At 43.0% G+C, this 22,556-nt stretch overlaps 1 protein-coding gene across 6 annotated transcripts in view; it reads right to left on the reverse strand.

Annotated features, from left to right (window-relative positions):
* The window catches only part of LOC126869187 (latrophilin Cirl-like), a 361,811-nt gene that overhangs the window by 18,854 nt on the left and 320,401 nt on the right, over positions 1–22,556 (reverse strand). For 5 of the 6 annotated variants that reach the window (XM_050625404.1, XM_050625405.1, XM_050625407.1 and 2 more), the window contains 4 exons: positions 20,776–20,962; positions 4,374–4,480; positions 1,346–1,529; positions 777–955 (listed from right to left, as the gene is read on the reverse strand). In XM_050625404.1, coding sequence (XP_050481361.1) covers positions 777–955; positions 1,346–1,529; positions 4,374–4,480; positions 20,776–20,962 — 657 coding nt within the window. Of the gene's footprint in view, positions 1–776; positions 956–1,345; positions 1,530–4,373; positions 4,481–4,818; positions 4,926–20,775; positions 20,963–22,556 lie in introns of all 6 variants that reach the window. The other variant, XM_050625406.1, reaches the window with a different exon arrangement.

Below are 22,556 nucleotides of genomic sequence, written 5' to 3' on the forward strand. Positions count from 1 at the left end.
GTTACTTGGCTTTAGTTAATGGCGTGGCTTTAATGTGATTCTAGTGTCAGGTCCCCGGCGGACCGGAGCTTAGCTCGCGCGCAACATCGTATCGGGTCTGTGAAATGGAATTTTGGATACCCAAGGGTGTCTTAATCTTTTGCAGTGATTGTTACGAGTTGCCGAGTTACATCGAAATCGAACGTTGGTTAGCTGATACGATTTATACACTGACAGTCGTATTTCCCTGCTGTTTTAATACGCAGTTGTACATTTGCCGCAAAAGAAAAGAAAAAAAAAACAAAACAGGCGATAGAATTTTGGTAATTAGGGATCGCTTTAGTTTCGGATATCTTTATAAAGTTACTTCGACGGTCTATCCATTCTTGGAACTCCCAAGTTTCTGACAGCTGCCTTTTGTGCGTTAACCCTTTCGGCACGATCGTTGGCTGTAATTGACAGCTGACAAGCCCTCGAGCCAACGTGTCGACTATAATCGGCCGATGATGCTTCAAATCATCCACTCGATAAGTCTTGTTTCACAGTGTAATTAGAGTGCAATATTTAATTACATTAATAATTCATCGATTTCACCCTTTCTAGGTTTCAGCGAGAAGTGATCGAACGATCGAACGAGAAAGCTCTTTAAGTAGCTTTCTGCTCGAAGCTGATGTTCTCGAGTACCGTCTCTCGATCTCGATGATAAAATAAACGATACATTCCGTGCTCTCTTTATCAAAACGCCATCAACGCTTTCCTCTCGTTTATGAAGACCGCTTAAACACTCGAGAACTTACCAGTGGTCCTTCGACTCGTTCTCCAAGGAGCAAAGGTCGACGTGGTTGTGGCCTGAGTGGTTTCAGGAACAATCGGAGGCACCGCTGGTATATTCGCAGACGGAACGTTTGCAGGAGATATTAAGTCTTGGTCCACTTCGAGGACCTCCGTATCGACCGGTGACCTCGTCGACGTGGGACTACAAAATGAAAAGGGTTTGTCACTTTCAACGACGCTCGTGCAGTCCAACTTATCGGCTCTCGTCCAACTAACGACGTAACGAAAATATTTCCCCGTCGAGAAAACGTAATAAAATTCTGCTTTTAATGGAACGTTTCGATAACTTTATTTTTCTAGCTGACACCGAAAGAATATCCTTCGAATCGTAACAAAGTTACGTGACCATTGAACGTTAAAGAAAATCTTTATTATTTCACGATCCATTTCGAAATGTATCGTTATCTCCGCTATTAAAAATTACTATTAAACAAAATCTATAACGACAAATTATGGTTCGACAACGAATCGTTGAATCAAAGCTCGATAATTCAAACTAAACGAATTTTAAACTAAACAAAAGTATACTGACCTTGGCGTGGTGGTTATTGGGAGCGTCGGGGTGGACGGTGCTGGCGGCTGCGGCGGTTGTTGAGCCTGGGGTGTCGTAATCCTCGAGGGAGGCCTGACAGTCGGCTTAGCCGTGCTCCAAACGCTTGGCTGAGAAGCCATGATCCACGGAGGACTCGGACGGGACGTTGTGGTGGTTGTTGCCGCTGCAAGTGTTTCGTCGGTCTCGTTTTAGTTCGTCGAAAACGGGAGAAGCACACGGGTGGCAAAACGAAACACGGGCTGATGACGAACACGCGGAAAGAAGAGACGCCAACTTTCAGGGAGGGTTGCTCTCGAGGATGCTAAGAGCTCGTCTACGAGCTTATCGGATTCGAACGCCGAGTATAATTAAGAAGGAAAGTGATTCGAGGAGCTCGAAGGCAGAGCCGGGTAAACGAGCTTTTCGACTGAGCTCAAACGACGGGGATATTTTAAACCTCGTTGTAGGCTAGGGGGTAGGGATCAATCTCTCGCCGATTCTCATCGGAACGTTTCCTCTCTCTTACGGCCAGAAACTAACGATCGCACTTTGTTTCTCGTGGAATTGCCACGTCACGGTGAAAACCTCTTTAATCTCTTCGATTCAAGCTCGCCTTTTTATTTTCGAGTGTTCGGGGTCCGACGAGAAATTAATCGTCGCGATAGCTATCGCGATGGATGATTACAATGAAGTTTTAACATTTTCTTGAAACTTATTACCGAAGCTATTCGGAACAAACGACTTTCGATGGAAAGTAACTCACCGTGTTACTGTAATTCGTAATCGATATGGCAAAACATTGATTCGATAACGACGCTTAGAAAGGACAAACGATCGATGCTCTCAGAAACCGACAATAGTATCCTCTATGACCGTTCAAGCTCATTCCAGGATTCCCGTATCTCGAATATATATACGTACGCGTTCCATTACAAAGAGACATCCTTTGGTCTGGATGGTTCAATGCATCGGTCGAACAATCGTGATGTTGTATCGATCGCGACAGAAATATTCCCGAAAACGAAAGGTCTTGGCCATTCGGTGAAGCGAGTGGAAGCGAGCGGCAGGATTAGCCTACCTTCGAGGCCGATATCGCGACTATATCTGGCCTAAGAGGAGAAAACGATCTTTAACCCAAGATGGCGACGGCAGTTAATCCCTGAACGGGATGGTCCGCGTATTTCGCGGTACTATCTCTATAGGGGTCATCTTTATTGGCCGAAGGGGTTGGCGATAAGGTAAAATACCGGACGTCGCCGATGTCCGTTACGATAGTCGGCTATGCAAGAGAAGGACACCCGTATGCATACAGAGGGACGGACGAGAGAGAAATAGAGAGGCTTTCTCGTGGTATCGGGGCTACCAACAGATCCCTTACTCCCTCTTGAATATACACGTCGGTTGGACCGATCTATCGAGCCTCCTGGATATCGATCAGACGAAGAGGATGTGTTTGGAAGCTGTAAAAGGCGAACAGAGAGAGCCATAGAGAGAGCAGAGGGTTGACACTTTATGGTCCAATAAGTGATTGCGTTGCTTGGTGGTTTTGGTAGGTCGTAACCGGTGGGTGTTAACGCTGAAAGGTCAGGAAAGTCAGCTTCATTCGTTCGCTGCTAGTTAGAGTCTGTTTGAACGTCGTAAAGTCTTCAAATACTAGCAACGATACACTCAGTTTATCATTCTATAGAACGTATGCGTATAGAGAGTCAATAGAGGTGATTTCCTTTTGAACATTTTAAAAAATCTCGATGTCTGGTTCTGTATATGTATTTTCACGCGTTTATGAATCGAAAATGTTAAGCTACTCCTATGGTTATGATTACAATAACGTACGCTGCGTATGTCAATGTATATAATATGTAAATTGCTAGCAGTAAAATTGATACGAGTATTAATAATTGATCAGAGGCAAATTAATAGAAAGTACTGATGCGGATTTACTGTAACACGTTGAAACGTCGTTTCGTCACAGTCGAATCGCAGTATCATCGAGCGTAACGATCGACGTTTGCAGTAATCTTCCCTGCTTCTCTTGATCTCTCTGCTGTTTGCTCTTATTGGGTCGTAGAAGAGTTTCATTACGATACGAAACACGTCAGAAAAGTTGGACGTGCAGCCGTGTGTTCCTCTGCGTTACCGATCCCTACGATCGATTTCTCGATCGCAAAGATCACGTCTTCGCCAACCCTTCCACCTCTCTTCTTCTCTCTCTTTCCTCTCCATGCGATCTTTTCTTTTCTTCACTTTATACTTCGTCTGTCTGGAGAGTGCATAGCCGATGCAAGCCGCTGGAAGATCTTTATCGGGACACGGGCTCGCAGTTACGTGGGCAACGTGAATCATAAGCGCCGGCTTCGGGAAATTCTAATCGATTCTCGCGGTCAGTTGAACAGCTTTTTACCCGTACGCTATGTATATAAACGGCCTGATAAAAAAAGCGAATATCGAGCTCTAGAACATGAGAATCTCGAGATGCGTACCATCGTTCTCGAGAATCGTACAGATAAAAAATCGGCTCCTGAATTTTTTGCCTAATAATCATCGATATCGACGTCGGGGAAAAAACTTAACGATTATACTTGTTATCGAAAGATCAGCTGGTTTCAGAAAACGAATATAAAAATCAAAAACTCCTTCAGTTATAAATAGTTTTCTAAATTATTTTGTAATACATGTTGAACGTGTAATTGGTTGATTATAATTAACAAAAAAAAAAAAAAAAACACTATGAATTTTTAACGATAACGTATCATATTAATCCTTAAATAAAAATTTAAATAGGATCTCTTTAACGATCGAGTACAAGAAGAGTACAATTCGATTAATGTAATTTAAGTAATATTCTAATAATCGCAAAGGTTTCTTCTATATGATCTTGGAAAGGAATATGCTGAAAATGATCGCAAAGTCGGCGCCTATGCGATCGTTTGCCGGTATCTACGGAAGACCGTTCGTAGAATAAACGATACAGGGTACAGAGATATTACGAAGGGAAGGGCGCGTACAAAAATGGTGGAGTCTTACTTACCGGACAGGCAACGATAATGCGCCTCGAGGTACTTGTGCGTGTTGGGACAGGGATCGCCGAATTGCAGCGTCGATGCAACAATGCTGCAGTTCTGCTGGTCGTTGCACCTGGGTTGCGATTGGTCGGTTAACATGACAAACGTACACCCTTACCAAAGTGTACTGAACCATGGATCCTGTCCCTTCTCTCTTACCGTTATGGATGCTCGAAGAGGGATATTCGCGAATGGAGAGACTTTTTCGACAAAAAGTTTGTGTCTTTCGTTGCTTTTTCGCATCTCGAAGATTCACGCTTTTCTCCAAGGTATTCCGCGCGAGTTTTCAAATTTTTTAATCATATTTGTCCATTTAATCGCGTTTATCTTGGAAAAATCGTGATCCTGAGCAGCTTGTGTGTAACTCGACGAAGGAAGATTCGTCGGTCGAAAAGAAAAGTGTGCACCAACCTAGGCAATAGTACTGCGCCTCGATGTACTTCCCGGTTCCGGGACACGGGTCTTCCTCGAAAATCTCGCTGCGTACGTCCACCGAACAGGAATTACGATAATTGCACCTGTAATCGTCACGTGAGCAGAAAAGTCACCCCAGGGGACAATGATAAGTCACGAAGATTCGATGAAATGGATTTGATTAACGAGAATCAATGGCGTCGATGAAATGTGAACCGTGGCGATCTTGGAAGTATCCTCTAACTTCGAGTTTCAATGATTCTTTGACTCACAGCCCCAACTATGAAACTTTGCAAGGTATTTACAATCGAAAATAGAGAACATTTTTAAGCGTTTCGATGTTCCATTCGAACGTGATATTAGATTTTGTAATATGTTATTTTCAAACGGGTCGCGACAGCGTTCCGGGAGCGATGTTAGTAACAACAGATGTTCGATATTCACGAGGTACACGTGTTAGCAAATAACAACAGAACAATGAGTTAGTAGAAATAGAGATTTGCAGTAGTTGTAAAAGCGCAGTATACGTTCGTGGTAGGACAGATGAACTCGTATTCGCAACATCGTGCGCCGATCGTTTCGTGTTAATAGTACAACGGTGTGTATGTACAGTGATACGAGTATCATGCAGAAAACTTGAATTCTAAACTCAAGCGCGTTTAAAAATCTGCCTAAATAAAATGTTCTTCTCTCTTTTAATCTATAGTTTTCGTTCGCGATTTCCATATTTTTACTTAAAATCGTATACGATCGCCGATTAAACCGAAAACACCAAACGAAAGATTTGGTTCTTCTTTTAAACGTTGCACTTCATTCTTGAGTACACTCGTCGAACGAACGCGAAAGTATCGGTGCTACGAAATAGTAAACTTTCGAGAGGAATCCTACATTACAATTGCCCCTTCTTTCGAGCAATACTTTGCAAGTGCCTCCTTCGTTAAAGAGTACCTTATTGCCGTATTCGCGAGGAACTTTCGAAGCTTTGCCCTCTTACAAAGCACAATGGAACGAAAAATCGCGTTCGACGATGACGCGTGGGAAGCCGCGTGTCTCCGACGACATCGGAGTTTTCTACTTATTTCCAAATCTTCAGTCACTTCAAAGATGTTTTCGCCCGATTCTAATCCCGACGACGCGACGTTTCGTCATCGTTCGCATGGATCGCTGGTCGTTTGATTTAAAGCGAACTATAATCGTCTTACCAACGAAAGCAGCTTTCGCCTCTTAAAACAAAATCGTTCCATTAAAAATAAATCGATGAATTAAACGCGACCTTTCTTCTTTCTTTATACCTTTCGCCACTTCGGACGAAGTAAAAAAAGTACCTGGTGTCGCTTTCTGATGTTATTAGAAATATCCCGTTGACGCGAAGGAACGGAAAGAGAGAAAACGCCCGTAACGAACCGATCGATGACGTGGAAGTGCGCCCGACTTAATGATCAGCATCGATGCGGCTATTAATTAACGTTTCATACAGTTTTACACGTTCGTCTTGTTCCTTCTTTTATAGTATATTATGTTAAATATTCTCGAATTCCTCGATCGCTGCGTCGATAGAATATTTATTCCGAGGTAATTTTAATTCTTTTGAAAGATAAATATGCCATATTTCATAACGTATCTACTCCATCTGGAGCACTGGATATTAGGTACCACTGTACTCTATATAAATAACTCTTTCCCATCTTCCTAGCGAGATTCCACGATATACTATATTTTACAACGAACGCGAACGTAGCCAATTTCCCACATTCACCACGATCAAACAAAACATCTCGCGTTGCTTCGTCGATCCCGGCGAACTCGTCGCTTCGATCCAGCCACGCCGTTTACTTTCTGCATAATACACGCACGCGGGGCTCCCGCCTTAGAATCGGTAAAGTGTGCACGGTTTAATCTCGATCGGGGGCGAGCCATTAAAGCGAGTGCACGGCCCATTGTTGGCCAGGCGGAGCGGTGTGCAGGTGAAAAGCCCACACACGACCTGTTATCGGTCCTCGTGGCAGCTACTATTTCAGAGGATTAACCGGCCTCTGCTTTTCACCCGAAATTTCATCCGAAAACCCCTGTTCTCCATCGTCTCGAAACAATTTTTTCTCTCCCTTCATCGAGGTTGAAACACGGATTTTCCGGGGGCGTGAACACGACGAACGAACAACAGGAAGGAAGGAAGGTAAAAGAGAAACGTTCCTTCGGGCGGGAAGGATTAATTCGCGCCGCTGACACGACGACAATCGATCGCCAACCGAAAGGGCGGGATTCCTGTTGACTTTGCTACGGGTTCCGGCCACGTCAATTTGTCGTGATTCGAGTGGCGTGTATCGACAGGCTACCGGGAACTTCTGGTTACTTCGTGTAATTGGCCCCGCTAGTAGATTACTATGTTATGGGAGAAGAAAACGGGACCGAAACGTTCCTGTTATCGACAAATCCGGTTCGATTCTTGATTCTCACTTCTCGCACGTGCCTCTTCCACTTAACTTATGCTCCGTAAAAGGTTACGCTTCCTTGAATTCATTAAACGTAGCTGATGGAAAGCAAGAGCGAAGAAAACAAAATTATACGAAGATCTAAAATTATATTTTAAACGCAGTAAATAAACGCGTATTTTCTCTCGACGATGTTGGTTCGTGTCGCGATGACGTCGCTCCCCTTTTCGTCAGGGATCGTCCTCCTTGCACGCGCGCCGCCAAATAGAACCACTGGCGAGGGTAAACGTAATTTCAGACGGATAAACTACGAGTGAACACGAAAAATCGCCATTTCGCGGATGTTGCGCCGCTCGTTATTAAGGCCTTCGGTTTCCTTCGACCCCTCTTACAGCCCCTTCTCCCTTTCATCGTTCGTTTCCATCTGAGTCGACATGCCGGTCGCGTTTGCCCGTCGTATCGCGCGACTCCTTTCTGCCTGGTGGTCGTGCTTTAATCATCGATTTCACGACGATTCAGACGAGCCTTCCGACACGCCTGGGCTGACCCCGGATTTAATACGTTTCGACCCGTTCACGGTTCGCCCCGTTATTTATCTGGGCCAACCACTGTTATTTTTTCACCGAGCCGACGCGACGTTTCGGCGCACGAAAAAGGAGTTTCAACCGCGAAAAGCCCGCCGCCTCGGCGCGACGTTCCGAACCGACCAACCTCTTTTATTTTGCGACCGCTTCCTGTCCAATTGCTTCCCCCTCCCCATATTACGAAGATACGCGTATAATCTATGCATGGAACTTTTGATCGACTCCGCATCGGTTTAATGACCGTTTTACGCGTTACAAAGAGAGCTCTCACCTCGTTTCTGGTACTGCATTAAAATTTCAATTTCGATGAACACTTTTTTTTTTCTCCGGTTTCACAACGCGTTTGCATGTCGATATTATAAATGATATTCCGATAGATCAGCGAAGAGAAGTATAATAGATAGTTGCCCATAGGTATTTACAGGAAAGTATGACCCAAAAAAGTAATCTATGTGCGCTTATTGGATTGTGGTAAATAGTATTCGAATGGTATTTTACAACAGAGTAGAAGAAAATGAAACGATTCTGAAAGTGGATTGAACGATCCACTTAAAGTAATTTAGTACGATCGAGCGTCAGACATTTTGAAATGTGTAATTTAGCCAACGGGAAAAACGCTAGGAATCCTTAATGAAACTTGTCTATCGTTACGTCGGGTGGTTTTACCGTGCATGCTTAGACACGAATCATATAGCTCCGTCGTTCATCTTCGCGATTTAACACCTTCAAACACAGACGTATTTACATTCCGCGATATGCAAAATTTATCGTTATCGTTATACATATCCGCGTGCCTCAGGTTAGCTCGAATAATTTACGGCTATTTCGAACGACCACCGAAACGTCGCCTGTAAATGTAACAACGCGTGAATTATACAACAGATGTCAAAAACAAAGGAAAATCCGATTCCAGTAAAATTCTTGTTCTAATATATTAAAGAAAGGAAACGATTAAAAAATTGCCTTCCCCTCCTGCTGAGAGAGACGGCCATTAAAAAACGCCGATTCGATCTAACTGCTAAATAAAACTCGGACCTAAAGTCTTCCGCAAAAGTTTATTCAAATGATAGCTCGAACCCGGCGTTTTTCTCCTATCTAAAATTCTGCCCGATGATTTACGATATCCTTATTTATGCACCTGGCGTTTAATAACGCCAAAGGGAACGGCCACGACGCTCGACTGTCACGCGACACCTCGTCGCTTTAACCTACGTTTCGCGAGCGGAACTTTTGTACAAACCCGATCTCTTATTAAAAAAACTAAATATTTATCGATTATTCAATGAATTTTACAGGACGTATGTAATTCCTGTTTTCTTATTTTCTATCCTTTGTACTTTTACTCGAATTAAAATCTTGTTATATTTTCATGCGATCTTTCAAGCGGTAATCGAATTGTATCAATCATGAAACGAAGTTTCTAAAACGTTTCGAGTAATCAAAATTGAAGACGAAAATGAGGAATTACAACCGACACGCGTGAAAAATGCAATGCATTTACCGAAACTATCTAAACGATCTACGTAAACGATCGATGGTCAAGTTTTTTGGTCGATTAGATGACACGAAAGTGCCATTCGCGTGGAAAATGACCAGGCGAAATGAGATTCGTGACGATGGCGTGGCTACACAGATTCTGTTTTAACCGGAAACGCGATCGAAATGGGCGGAAACGTCGGCGGATCGGTACGAGGGAAGCAGAAACGTGCTACGCGATTGATCGAATGACGGTGATGGCGCTCCCGCGCGAAATTAATCGAACGTCGAAGAACGATTGGCCTTCTCTCATCCCGTTGCTTCGAGTGTGGCGTGTATCGACGAAAAATCAATTAACCAAGCCCCGAGGAAGATTATGAAAAATCGTTTCGGGGCTGATTCGCGTGGCCGTATCTGCGTGGAATCGCGAGGTCGTAACGCGAGTCGAGTCACGCCTACGGTTTCGTCGTTCGGAAACGTACCGGCAGGGGAGAGAAATGCGCGAACAACACACAAATCGAACGAACGGTATACACATGCGGCGGCGGCGGCAGCGGCGGCGGCGGCGGCGGCGGCGGATATTCGTGAAACAGAGACGGGAGAACACGAGGCGGTTCCCGTTTCGACTCGTATCCGAAGCTCGTGTGACTTTTTAATCGACAAAGGAATTTCTTTGTGCAAGAGAAGCCGAGTATCGTCGATTGTTCGCGAATCTTCGAAGAGGGTGGAGACGCACGAGCTACCGAAAATCACGCGTCGAGAAACGAGATCGTTTTCCTTTGACGTTTTGCGAGAGACACAGAGATACGGTCGTTGCGCGCATGGTCCGCGCGATGCTGGACGCGAGCAAAACGAACAATCGTGGCAAAAAAGAACCGAACCGAGGAACGAGGGAGCGCACGTCGAAAATTGGTCGCTTTGAGAAACTCGATCATCCGTTTGTAAACGATCATTACCGCGTCACGCGCGATGACGAGCGAAAGAGAGATCCTCTTGGGAGGTTAATAAAACGCTTTTAAATGGTAATTGATGTAGTGTCTTGAAAAATTTTTATTGATTACCCATCGATGATATTAGTAGAATGAGACGATTCATCTCGTATGAATTACTTTTTCAGCGGAGGGAGTGATGTTAAACGTTTTTTTTTTTTAATTCCATGTAATTGCAATATTGTTAATTATGCATTGATTAATGCCAGATATTGTTCCGATTGACGTTGTAATTGGTTATGCTATGTTTGTTTTTTGATAGGATAACAAGTAAGCGAGTATCGGAATGTAATTAAAATACCGTATACTACTAGATGCACGAAGATTGGAAAAAGAAAAAAAAACGATCTGCAATTTGTTTTAGTCAGAACAAGTAATTAATCGATCTTACGTTGTCTACGGAATATTGCACTTCGTCACGAAGCTGTTTCGATCCGCTCGTTTTGCGAGCAGGATGCCACGGATACGTTCACCCATGGCTGGACAAGTCGCCGACTAATTTCATCCTTCGATGCTTATTTTTAGCGTAACACGGGATCTGTAAACGTGCATTCTGTACGTTCACCGTGCTAAACGATAGCCCGTGCTCTTAAACAAATGACACATTTCAAAACCGAATTTTTTATCAAATTTTTCTGACTTCGCTTTTTCATCAATCTTTTGGAAATATATAGCGAGTAGTTCGCGAAAAATTTGCACGGAACGGTATAATGAATGGACAGCGAAAAGATTTTGTGCAGAATCTCTAGAGGAAATTGATTCAGACTGTGATTGCCGTGAGACGAAAGGATGTGACGAATGTCGACGAAAAAGCCTCTGATCCAGAAAGAATTTTCCCCAGGATAATTTCCCTCGCAGACACCACAAGGACGTGTGTGCGGCGAACGTGTCAGAGTGGAGAAACAAGAGAACACAACACAGGAGCATCTCTTCGTAGCATTCCGGACGGTGACAAGAGTAAAGGGAAAAAGATCCATGGTAGCACACGTGGCGTTCTTTTATGTATAAGTATGTATATGTTCATTTTTCCTTTCCATTACGAATTAAACCTGGAATAGTAGCGTCGCAAAAAGAGTTCTTAACGTGTAACATGATTCATAAGATTACGCGATATTACAGAACAAATTATTCTTTCCAAAAAGGCTGATAAACAAATTTTTATATCAATTTTTTTCTTAATGACTGTGTTCTATCTTGTCAGTCTAATGACTGACGGTATCGATCTATCGATAAAAATATCACGATTTAAGATCTCCTTTTGCGAATCCTCTAGTTACCGCCACGATCGTTCATTTCCATAACAGTTCTCTTCAAATAAAAATTCACGTAAATAGATTATTTAACTCGCAATTGAGGAATCGTTGATTGAAAGGGAAACTCCTAATGGATCATTGCAACGAATCCGCTAACTGGCCAGCGCAAAGCGTTACAATGATCGAACAGAACGTGCGCACGATCGTGGCTGTAACGAGCTGTACAAACATCCAGCAACTCTCTACGTCTGTAAGAGTACATTATATAATAAACTTTGTGGCATGCAATTGGTCGCTTGTGTATCAAGATGGAGCAAGGATATCACGGAAAGTGCAATATATACATTGCGTATCTACAAAAATTCATTTCCTTTTTCCGTAGTATAATGTTTTAAATATTACCCTCGTAGCTTTCCCGCTCGTTTTCACCCTCCTTTTGGTTCTACCTTTATTCGTTCCGCGCTTCCACCCTGTATCCGCCTGTGCACCACCCTACAACCCTGTTCCACGAGGGTAACGAGAAATATTCGTCGGACTTTCGCCGCGTTCTCGTGATTGGAATACTTTTAAGTACCTAACTGGGAGCTCTCTAACTCTCTTGCTCTTTCTCTCTCTTCTCTCCTCCTCCCTGTTCAAGTCTCTTCCTCTTAATCTGCCAGAGGATTAAACGAGTTTTGTCGAGAGAACTCGAAGATACGTAGAACGTGTGCGGATACGATGGTGTCTTATTCTTAGAACGAGTTACATTCGAAACTGGTATAAACGCAATATGGTTGTCGAGGATCTCGTATTAAACGAATACGGTTATAGAGATTCGGTTGGTTCTTTAATAAAGTCGGTTATAAGGCTATATACCGTAGATAAAGTGGCTGGCGAGCTAAACCTTCTTTTTTAAATGTAGTTCCGAAGCATCGATTAATTATCAGGGATGAAAAGAAACATCAATGAAGCAATCTTTTACACAATGATTTAAGTGGATAATCCTGCGATTATATCGAGCAGCGTAGAAAATCACATTCTATTAACTGGGATCAACGACAGTGTCGTAAAAGCGTTCTCACGACGGTGCCATAGTTGGGAACCGCATTGCGTTAATAGTTTATCGACGGTCGAACGCTTTGCTCGCCAATTACAGTCAACGTCTATTAACGTTTCGACCGACCATTTAAGGGACTAATGAAAATCCCGACCAGAGTAAGCCTCTCGATCGTCCTCGAGAAAAAATTCGAGAGGCGACCAGACAAACATGTTCGAGTGTATTTTTTGAATGAAAAAGGACGAACGGTCGATTGAAAAATCCGACGAAAAGGTAGGACGAGCGGAGAATTGTGCTGCTGCCTTTTAACGAACAGCCGGTGAGATTGGAACCAGGCGAAGAGAGGAATTAAAAAGAAAAGAATCAAAAAAACAGAGAGAGAGAGAGAGAGAGAGGGAGAGAGAGAGGGAGGAGAAAGGAAAGGCAAAAGAACAGGAAGAACGATCGAGGCTACAATCGAGAGGCGAAGAGTAACCGCGACAGCGGCCACGATCGCGTTAATGTCTTTTGATTGAATGAAAGAACTAATTTCGTATAATACGATTATCGACGGAATTCTCGAGACTGCAATTAGTTTAGGTTAAATGCTAAAGCCGGGACGAACCGAGATTGGAAAGAGCTTGCAAAATAATACAAGTTTATCGAATTAAAGAAAGTCAGAAAAGTTCTAATTTTCGATCGGTCGATGGAGATTGACACGGCTTATTTTATGCAAATGCAATTATCGGAGAGAGCACCGTTCGCGAAAAATCACCTCGAGAAACGGCTGGCTTTTCGAGTACGTATCGATCGAACGATGCTCGGTTTCGACCAAACGCCATTTTACTCTTTCACTGTTGTCTTTTGTTGAACGATGCACGTATGTAAGTACTTACGTTGATTGCTTCACTTTTCTTTCATTTATTTCATCCTTGATATCTTAGATATTTTAAGAAAATATTCAAGTGAATGTTTCGTAAAATTTTGACTAAGAGTACTAAACATTTTATCGAGATCTGTAACAACGCGATAAAATACAGAAATAGTATCAGAAAACGCGTTCGCGAATAGACTTTGTTCAAAGTGTTTCGTCGAAAAATTACGGATATGTTTACGATTTCCGTACGATCGTTGTATTAGCCAGGAGCAAAACACGCAAGGAACCTGTCACGAAGAAAAATTCCCGCAGAGGAATGAAGGATAAACACGAACAGCTTTTTTCACATCGCGAAAACGACGTGTACCGTGATCATTTCATTAGCAGCTATTCTCCCATAACAGAGAAACTTGTTTATCAACGAGGCACCGGGAACCAGAGAAACCAAGCTTTCCTTTCTATTTATTTTCCCGTTTCTTTCTTTGATCGTGAAATGGGTGTATTTTGACAAATATCCGACAGGACAAGATAGAATTTCGTGGTAGACGTTCTCATAATTGTTTGTTATCCCGGTCAAGATTATGTTCGGCTGATTGCGGTACGAAATTACGTTCTTCTCACGTTTTCTGTCATGGTTAATTATCCTCTTCGAGGACGATGACGAATCGTGAAATTGTTTAATGTATCTACGTCGGATCGATTACGCCGTAACATATCCCCGTGTAGCGTGAAACAATCTCCTTTCTCCACCTACCCTCGCCTTTGTACTATTTTTCTCTTTCTCGTTATGCTCATTTATGTATGTCCCTTCTTTTCTGTCTATTTTTTTTTCTCCCTTCTCGTTGATCGCTCGTTATTAACTGGCAAACTAACAAGCACCCGGGAATCAGGAAACGTTGAATTTAATTTCCGAACGTAACGAGAATCGACACGCGCTCCACACGTATCGCGTTGTGTCATCGATTATCGTCGGTGTATAGCCGCGACTGGATACAGAATATCACGAAAATATAAATATTAAGAACACAAACACCGAGTATCGCTTCATATAAAATATTTTTTTATTTTTTTTATTCCTTTTATCACTCAGTCAGACCTGGACCACCGTGTCGTGTTTATCAGTTAAATATTAACACCTGTAATTCCGCGGTGGTCGTAACTATTTACGTTAAAAATATTTTAAACAGCTATCCAGTCGAGTTTCTCTTGTATTTTTTATTTTTTAATGAATCGTATTGCGTTGAATGATCAAACGTTGGGAACATTGTGAATCGTAACGGTGACTGGTTTTCGTTTGTGGAGATACCGTGATGAACGAGAAGAAAGAAAAAACAAGTTGATAGAAAAGAAGGTTCGAGGATCTTGAAGTTTTCGAACTGGTTCCCTGGCCGGTCCGAGTTAACGACGAGAATCGAATCATCGAGTGGCTATTAGCGCAATGTAATTACGCCGCGATTACGCAACCTGGTGGAAAGAATTCGTTCCCAGAAGGTTTGGGATGGCAACAGCCTCGCTACGAGCTCTTTCAGCTACTTTTCTCGATGATCACTTTGTATTATAGCGTGTATACCTGCTCGTCAAGCTGTCTCGAACGTATGGCTGGTTCGCACGAAAAACTTTGGAACTTTCACTTTCGATTACAGTACGTTATTGATGGAGAAAATTTCGAAAATTCTTATTCTCGATATTTTATAAATATTGTAATGCAATTATAAGTATTTGATGAATAAAGCCAGAATTAGAATGACAACGCTATCAAGTTATGTATCTCGAAAATATTGAACATATTTATCAAAAGTTAATCCTAGATTCAAGTATAGATAGTTATAAAAAGAGATATATAATTGATTAAAATCCGATCAATGAAAACTTTGAATAACGAAGATGTTTTGGTCACTTAAACGTTTCCGATTTTAATGCGCTTTTATTATGTATACTATCTGCGATAAATTTATCTTGTCTTAATCATCAAGCATTACCACGTACCAATGCTTCAAAGTATCCAATTAGACGAAGCGCTAAGACAATTAGCAAATCGGTTACGAAAGTCTACTCTACAAATCACCGCAACAAAAACCAAGCCAGTAACAGTATAAAATGCAAAACGTAAAAGAAAGATCGTAATGATCGATCGATCGTGATGCTTCGAAAGAGGTGATTACACTGATTTTAAACTGTGCCTCTTGGTGGCGAGCTGTTAATACGACACATAAAACGGAACTAATTTTCACGCTGGAGCCCGCGACCAGTAAATTGGTCATTCTTTTCCGATCTAATTGCTCACCGGTTTCTAGCGTGGCAGATTAAGAGTGGAAAATCCAGCAAACCAGCCGCGTCATTTCTCAACTGGTGTAATGAACATTTCCACGGTTACGCGCGGCGCGCGTCATTAATTCCGTAGACTGAGTTTCGCAGCGAAACCCGGCCGTTCAATTTCATTAATCGTTCCGGCAAAGCCGCCCCCTGCCCAGTTTCACTTAAATCGTAATCTCGTACGTGCCCAGCGCACCCTTGATAAATCTGTCTCTAACCGGCCTGTACAACCGTCAATCCGTCGTTTCGACGCTGGTTTCCGGCTTTGTCCGTAGCCCATCGCTGTTAATCCGCGATCGATGTTCCTCAACATGGCGCGTGAATTAGACGATTTCTCGACGAGAACAGTTTTTCAACTTGGATATTTTGCTGAAGCAAGATTGCGAAAAGTTTCTTTGGTCGACGCGTGAGACGTCGATTGGTCGATTTTTGCGGGGGATTACCGCACACGTATTTCAAAACTAGAAAAAGTTTTTCAGGAAAAGTAAGAAAGTATTACTTTAATATTGACAAAAGGAACAGTCTCGAGGAAACTAGGATGATCAAATATTACTTAACTATATCATATTGTAATATCTAATGATAGTTTTCGATCACAGAACTGAATTAGTTTGATTTCTGACGCTTGAAACACATGTGCGATATATACACTGCTGGCCACAAGTATTACGATCGTTTCGCTGCTTTTAATTTTTAGATATTTTATTATTGATCTGTTACTTCGTTTAAAATACCAAATAATTACATAAATAGTTACGATTTGTTCGAGTAAGTGTCCTAATACTTGTGGCTAACAACGTCTATCGCGAACAGCGATGGATCATGGCGTTGAAACGATAGATACTAATAAATCGTGAAGGTAAACTAAATCGTATAATCGTTGAAGGTAAAGTTGATACAGGGAAGAAGCTAACGAGCATAGATAAAGAGAAAGAGAGAACACACTCATAATTCCACACCGGTATAACTATAGAGATGCATTAGGAGGAAGTGGCGAGTGTAGCTTGCGAGAGAACAGAGAGAAGGATGACATGTATCATCCTCAGAATTACCGTGAACTACTTGTCCCTTGATTTAGGATACGCTTGCTCCATTTTGCTTACCTCTAGAAGAAAAGCCTTCCTAAGGAATAACGTTAGGAGAGGATGTTAAAAAACGCATTAAATGGCATATAAGAGTTTGCGAATGGATATGTTCGAGAAATCTACGATCTTTCGGCTAGAATTTAAATTAGAATCGAAATCGTTGGCGATCGACTAAATGTACGAGATTTGTGAAACGTACACCAAAGATTGCATAGCTCCCATTCACAATGCCAGGTAACGCGTTAATGAGTGAAACAAAGTCTCATTATTCACAGGGATCGCATTAACAAAGGATCTTTCGGAGCGAAACACTGTGGAAGGTAGACCCAGAACACCTAGCGGTAAATGTTTCAAGCGAGAGTATATACATGCGTGTGAATTTTTATGAAAGTCGATGCACCTTGCCCCAACTACACCCTGGTGTTAAAGGAAAGAGCAGGTTAAACGTAACAAACGGGATCGGTTATTGCAAAGGATGTAACAAAGATCAAACGAACGAAAATAAAAGCGGTTTCAATTATGCGAAAGTTACGACCACTCGTGAACGAGATTCTCGAATCGAGCGAGTTGATAAAAATTCGCGCCGTTGATTCTCGATTTTTTTGGTTAAATGAGATGTCCTCGCGAGAAATGTACCAGAGATCCGACGCTTCTCATAGACGACGCCGGCGATAACGGTGTCGATAGGGGACGATCCGCGTATCACGTTAAAGCCGTCCAGTTCTCGTTCTGATTTGGAAAAATGGGATGCGGATAATCAAGAGAAAATACGCAATTCGATCTGGAAATTAAACCAGCTACTAATACGTATCCGAGGTACAGATATTTTTCTACGAGAGAAACCGTCTTCGCTGGTACACTGTTCGCGATATTCGTTCGATATTCAGCGGCTAATATATGTACTAATATATATATACTATTGCACAACGTTTTTCCAGTTTCGCGGAATATACTTTTGAGACACGGCAAGTAGAAACGGAGAAAAAGTCGCCACGAAGTCTAGATGGATCCACGAAGAGGAAAGAAGCAAAAAGGTTACAGATGATTGTCAAGAGAGAACGAGAGAGAATGAGAGAGAACGAGAGAAAAGAGAGAAAGGCGAACGTATACGAAGGGAAGGAACGGTGATTACGATCAGGCAAACTGGTGATCTTCTCGATCGATTCCGCGAAACGAGTTAAATTGACGTCAAACTCTCTTGCCTCGTCTTGCGAAACGCATAGATAGAGAGTCGTCGTATGCACGCGTGTAGAACCGCGACAGACGTATACGTGTATGACTCCACGGTAGAAGCAACACCGTGGAACTTCTCCACTTAAAGTTAATCCGGAAGTTATTACTCGTCAGCCAAAGGAGGTCCTTAGACCGACTCGAAGCCGGCGAGAGACGGCGCGGCGCCACGAACTTTAAATGCATTTTTCTGAAAATCTACTTCAAGCCCTAGACGGTGGCACATTTCGATATTAACGCTTGCTTCTAGCGGCTCTTACGCGATTACGTGGCGCTTTTGTATTCTCGCAGTCTTCTTATGTCTCTTTTCCTTCTTCTTCTTCTTCGTCTTCTTTCTCTTCCTCTTCTTATTCCTCATCGTCGTTTCGTTTTCTTCTTCCTTGGTTTCACCAACGTAATCGACAACGGGGATCGAGTTTGCTCGCAGCTACCGCTTTCAGAGCTACGCGACGATAACGTTAATGGATACGATTTTGATTCGTCATCGCGATTATCTTTCCCAATTATTCACACTACCGGCACGTCGACGGTCTTATCGTCGTGAGACATAGCAAGAGTCACGTTTTCCCTTTTTTAGTTTCCCGCGAAACTAATTTCCGCTAGCGAGCTATTAATCACAACGACGAAACGCGCTTCGCGTCAGATCAACGAAATTCTACGTCACCGTTTTCCCTTTGTCTCTCTTCTCTCTATGTCTTTCTCTCTCATCGTTTCCCTTTACCTTCTGCTCTTTCGAATCGAAAATCTAGACCAACGGCTGCGACAGATTCCCGATTTCGCCGTGTGCCGTTCAAACGAAAAGAAAGAGACAAAAAAAGAAATAAAAAATCAGAATATAGAAAAAGGAATCCGCAGGATATTTCATCAGGTTGGGTATCCTAGAATACGGATCGGTGGAACGTGGATCTTGTGACACGTGGAAATGCGCGTGAAACGCGTGTGTCCATGAGTGTATATATTTCATATGTATACGTTTATACGAGTGTGCATGTGTTTGAAACTTAGGAGGACGCAAAGACACGAAGACCGAAGGAAATAGAGGGGATGTTCACGAGGACCGAGATAGAGAAGCGACCGCTGAGTTTGCGATTCTTCCTACCGCTCTGATCCGCCGCGAAATACGCTCTTCAATGGTCAAGCAATTGGCCAGTTCGCTGGACCATATGAAGCCGTCCACTCCTTCCTCGTTTTCCTTCTTCTCTGGATATATCCTCTTTTCCCCCATCCTTTACCCCTTCGTTTATTTCCTCGCGATTTCGACTCCATGCTCTTTGCTCCATTTCCGTGGGCGGACAGGGATAGAGATGGAACAACGTCGAGGAAGCTGATGGCTCGTGTCCTTTCGTATCCGTTCAAAATTATTACTCTGATTTTAAGAAATCCGATAACTTTAGTAGAATAATTGCAGTCGCGTGAAAGCTGCCTTGATTTAATAATGTGACTGTAATCGGTTATCTCGAACCACGTTTAATATTTTATACGGTCAGATATACTGCCGTCCATAAGTCACCAAACACTTGTTTATTTTAGGTGAAACGATCGCTAGAACGTAGGTGTACGATTTCTTGAATTTATTTTATCATTTATCTGTAAGACACTCGATCGAATTCAAATACGTGCGATTTTATACTACGAACTAATTTGCACTATGAAACGAAGTTAGTATTTGCGTCAAATGTCGAAAACAATGCACGTAATGTGGAAAACATTGTACATTCTAAAAAACATTTTGCCCAAAGTAGGCAAGTATCCGGTGACTTATGGATGCGAGAGTACACGTGCTATCTCGTTAAACCTTTATCCAACTTGCAAGCTTTCTCTCCACGCTGTTACTAACATATTTTACTACCACATAAATGAAGATGCGTTAAGAACAGTTTCAAAAGCATGGAAAAATATTCGAAGTTGAGTAGATCGATATTTCAAACGATTGATCCGAGAGAGAGGCTTTCGCGGTTCGAAGAACGGCCACACATCTCCGGACAGCATCTTCCCTCCGTGCGAAATCGACGAGTCGAATTTCCGCATACTCGACGGTTAATAATTTTTCACTCCCGGGTACTGACCGAACCGTCCAATAGCGCGCGCGTAACTCTGGCTGCCGAGGGATAGATCCGCGCGATCGGATCGAGATTCGCTCGGATAGATCGTATAGATCGGCCTCTCGTCCAAGGTCATCGAAAGACTATGATCGATATATACACGGACACGCGCGCACGGCACCGTTCAGGAAGCGTTTCTCGTTACCGCGAAGGGAACGAGCTAGACTCTCAGGTGTCATGCTGGATATCTCTCGAATGGAACGGTCGTAAAAGCTTCGCCGTGTAGATACCGATCCATGTGGAAAGTCGGATCGTTCGATAACCCGGGGACCAGGTGACAAGCGCGATCTACGCTCGATCGGATCGGACGTCTCCTTTAATTGGTGCTACTCGACTCATTAAGGATAGAAAATGCTTGTCAGCCTGACCGTTCCCGCTTTTCTCTCTTTTCTTTTTCGGTCTATTTTTTCTTCCCTTATTTCTCCTCTTTTTCGCTTTCGATAATATCGGCAGAGCTCTAGAACGGATTCGATTTGACGTCGCCATCGTGATTCCTTGACGCGATTCGTAAAATAGGGATAAAGGATGGGGGGAAGAGGCTGATTGATCAGAACCAGTTGCGTATGTAGGATGCAAGTACGTCGATCATCGGAATACTTACTCGCTGTTCAGCACCCGAAAGGATTTCGGTGACATGCAGTTCACGCTCCAATCGGTGTTTCCGTGCTCGTTGCATATCGTTATCGAGAACCTTCCATAGTTCGCGCGTATGAGGTGGATCAGCTTTCCCTCGCCGCACTCAATCCACAGGGTCTTGCCCTCGCAGGCGTACGCGGTGTCGTACCTATCTGTAATAGAAATGAAACGAGACCGTCAGCTGGATCAAATATTAAATTCATTCGTGATTCTTCTTTAACATAAAATCTAACGTAAAATCTAAATGAAATATCGTTATCTCTTCTATCAAAATAATTTTACCAATCTTAATTCTTCTATAGACGATTCTGGGTCGACGATAAAACGTCGTTAATAACAATGCCTGTCTCTTCCAAATATAACAACCATTTATTTTCTCGTATAAAACCAGTTTTCCCGTCGACAAAAACCGACAGAAATATTCCAGCTGGTCAAGACAAGCGAAAACCACCCTTCACACTATAGCCATGCTTCGTTTCGCCCTCGAAAGTCGTACGCAACGAGGGTCTAATTAGTCAGCGCGATCGCCCAACAATGAGAAAACGAATAAAATACCAAAGTCACGACTTGGTTCTAAAGAAATAACACCAACAACCCCAACTAACCCCCTGCACCACCCCTTTAGCGATAGACTGTAGAGAGGGGGTTGAATTACCGCGAATGAATAAGGAGTCCAGAGTAAGAGGATGAGGGTCGAGATTTCCAAGCGGCGAGAGTCAAGGATACGTCAAAGTAGCTTGCACGAAATTACAGTGACGAGTCGGTTGTAGAAGGGTGGCTCGGTGGTTGTTGCCGGGCAGGCTGAGTCAGAGGGTGCATTACCGGCACGCAGTTGGCTGGGTCGTGTCGCGTTGCGAAGTGTAATGGAATTAAGATAAAGGACACCGGTGTATAGACGCGCGTATACAGGAAACGCAAACAATGAGACGTCGTTGAGAGAGAGACAGAGAGAGAGAGAGAGAGAGGCAGAGATCATGGTTGTTACGGTACGGTTCGTAGGATCGACTGACAGGAGGTCGAGATAGCCGGCTCGAGCTCAGACCTCGACTCTTTGTCGATCCTACCCCATTTATTCGCTGCCACGGGGATTTATTCCGCGGAAAATTTACCGGAAGGTTTCCTTTGAAAGAAAATTAGCGAATTTACAGGCGCGACTTTCTTCGAAGAAAAGTCCTCTCGCTTTTGCTGCTTGTTACTTCTCGTCGTCTCGTGATACGCGTCTGACAGCGTTCTTCCGGGGCCACGGTTGCTTTTCTTCCCGCGAATGCAGACCGTGGCTCGGTTTAATGGCCGCGAAAATGCCTGAAGTGTATATTCTGTCTGTCTCGTTTACACGGTTTAAAAAGTGTGAAATAAAGGTTGAAAACGGGGGACGTTAGTACGATGATTATCTCGGTTTAAAAAAGAATCGACTAACGAAGTAAGTCTGTCGTGAATAATACGCATAAACGATAGTTTATTCGTGAACATCGATATTTCATTCTTTCCATTTCAGCACCTAGCATCGACAATTGCGATTGTTATACACGTACACATGGAGAAACAGACGTTTGAACGAGATAAAAGGAGTTGCTAAGAAGACTAACAGCTAGAAGAAAGGGTCGTAAAACTAGGTCCAGGCTTATTTAGACGGAGGAATGATAGATCTGCCATAATATTGGTGAGCCATAGTGTTCAGTTCGTGACGGAGGGCGCAAGCGGTGTGTCCCGAAGAAGGAAGAAGGCGGCGAGTAGTACCCCGGGGAA

The sequence above is a fragment of the Bombus huntii genome, chromosome 9, assembly GCF_024542735.1.
Source record: "Bombus huntii isolate Logan2020A chromosome 9, iyBomHunt1.1, whole genome shotgun sequence".
In the NCBI taxonomy this organism is placed as follows: domain Eukaryota; kingdom Metazoa; phylum Arthropoda; class Insecta; order Hymenoptera; family Apidae; genus Bombus; species Bombus huntii.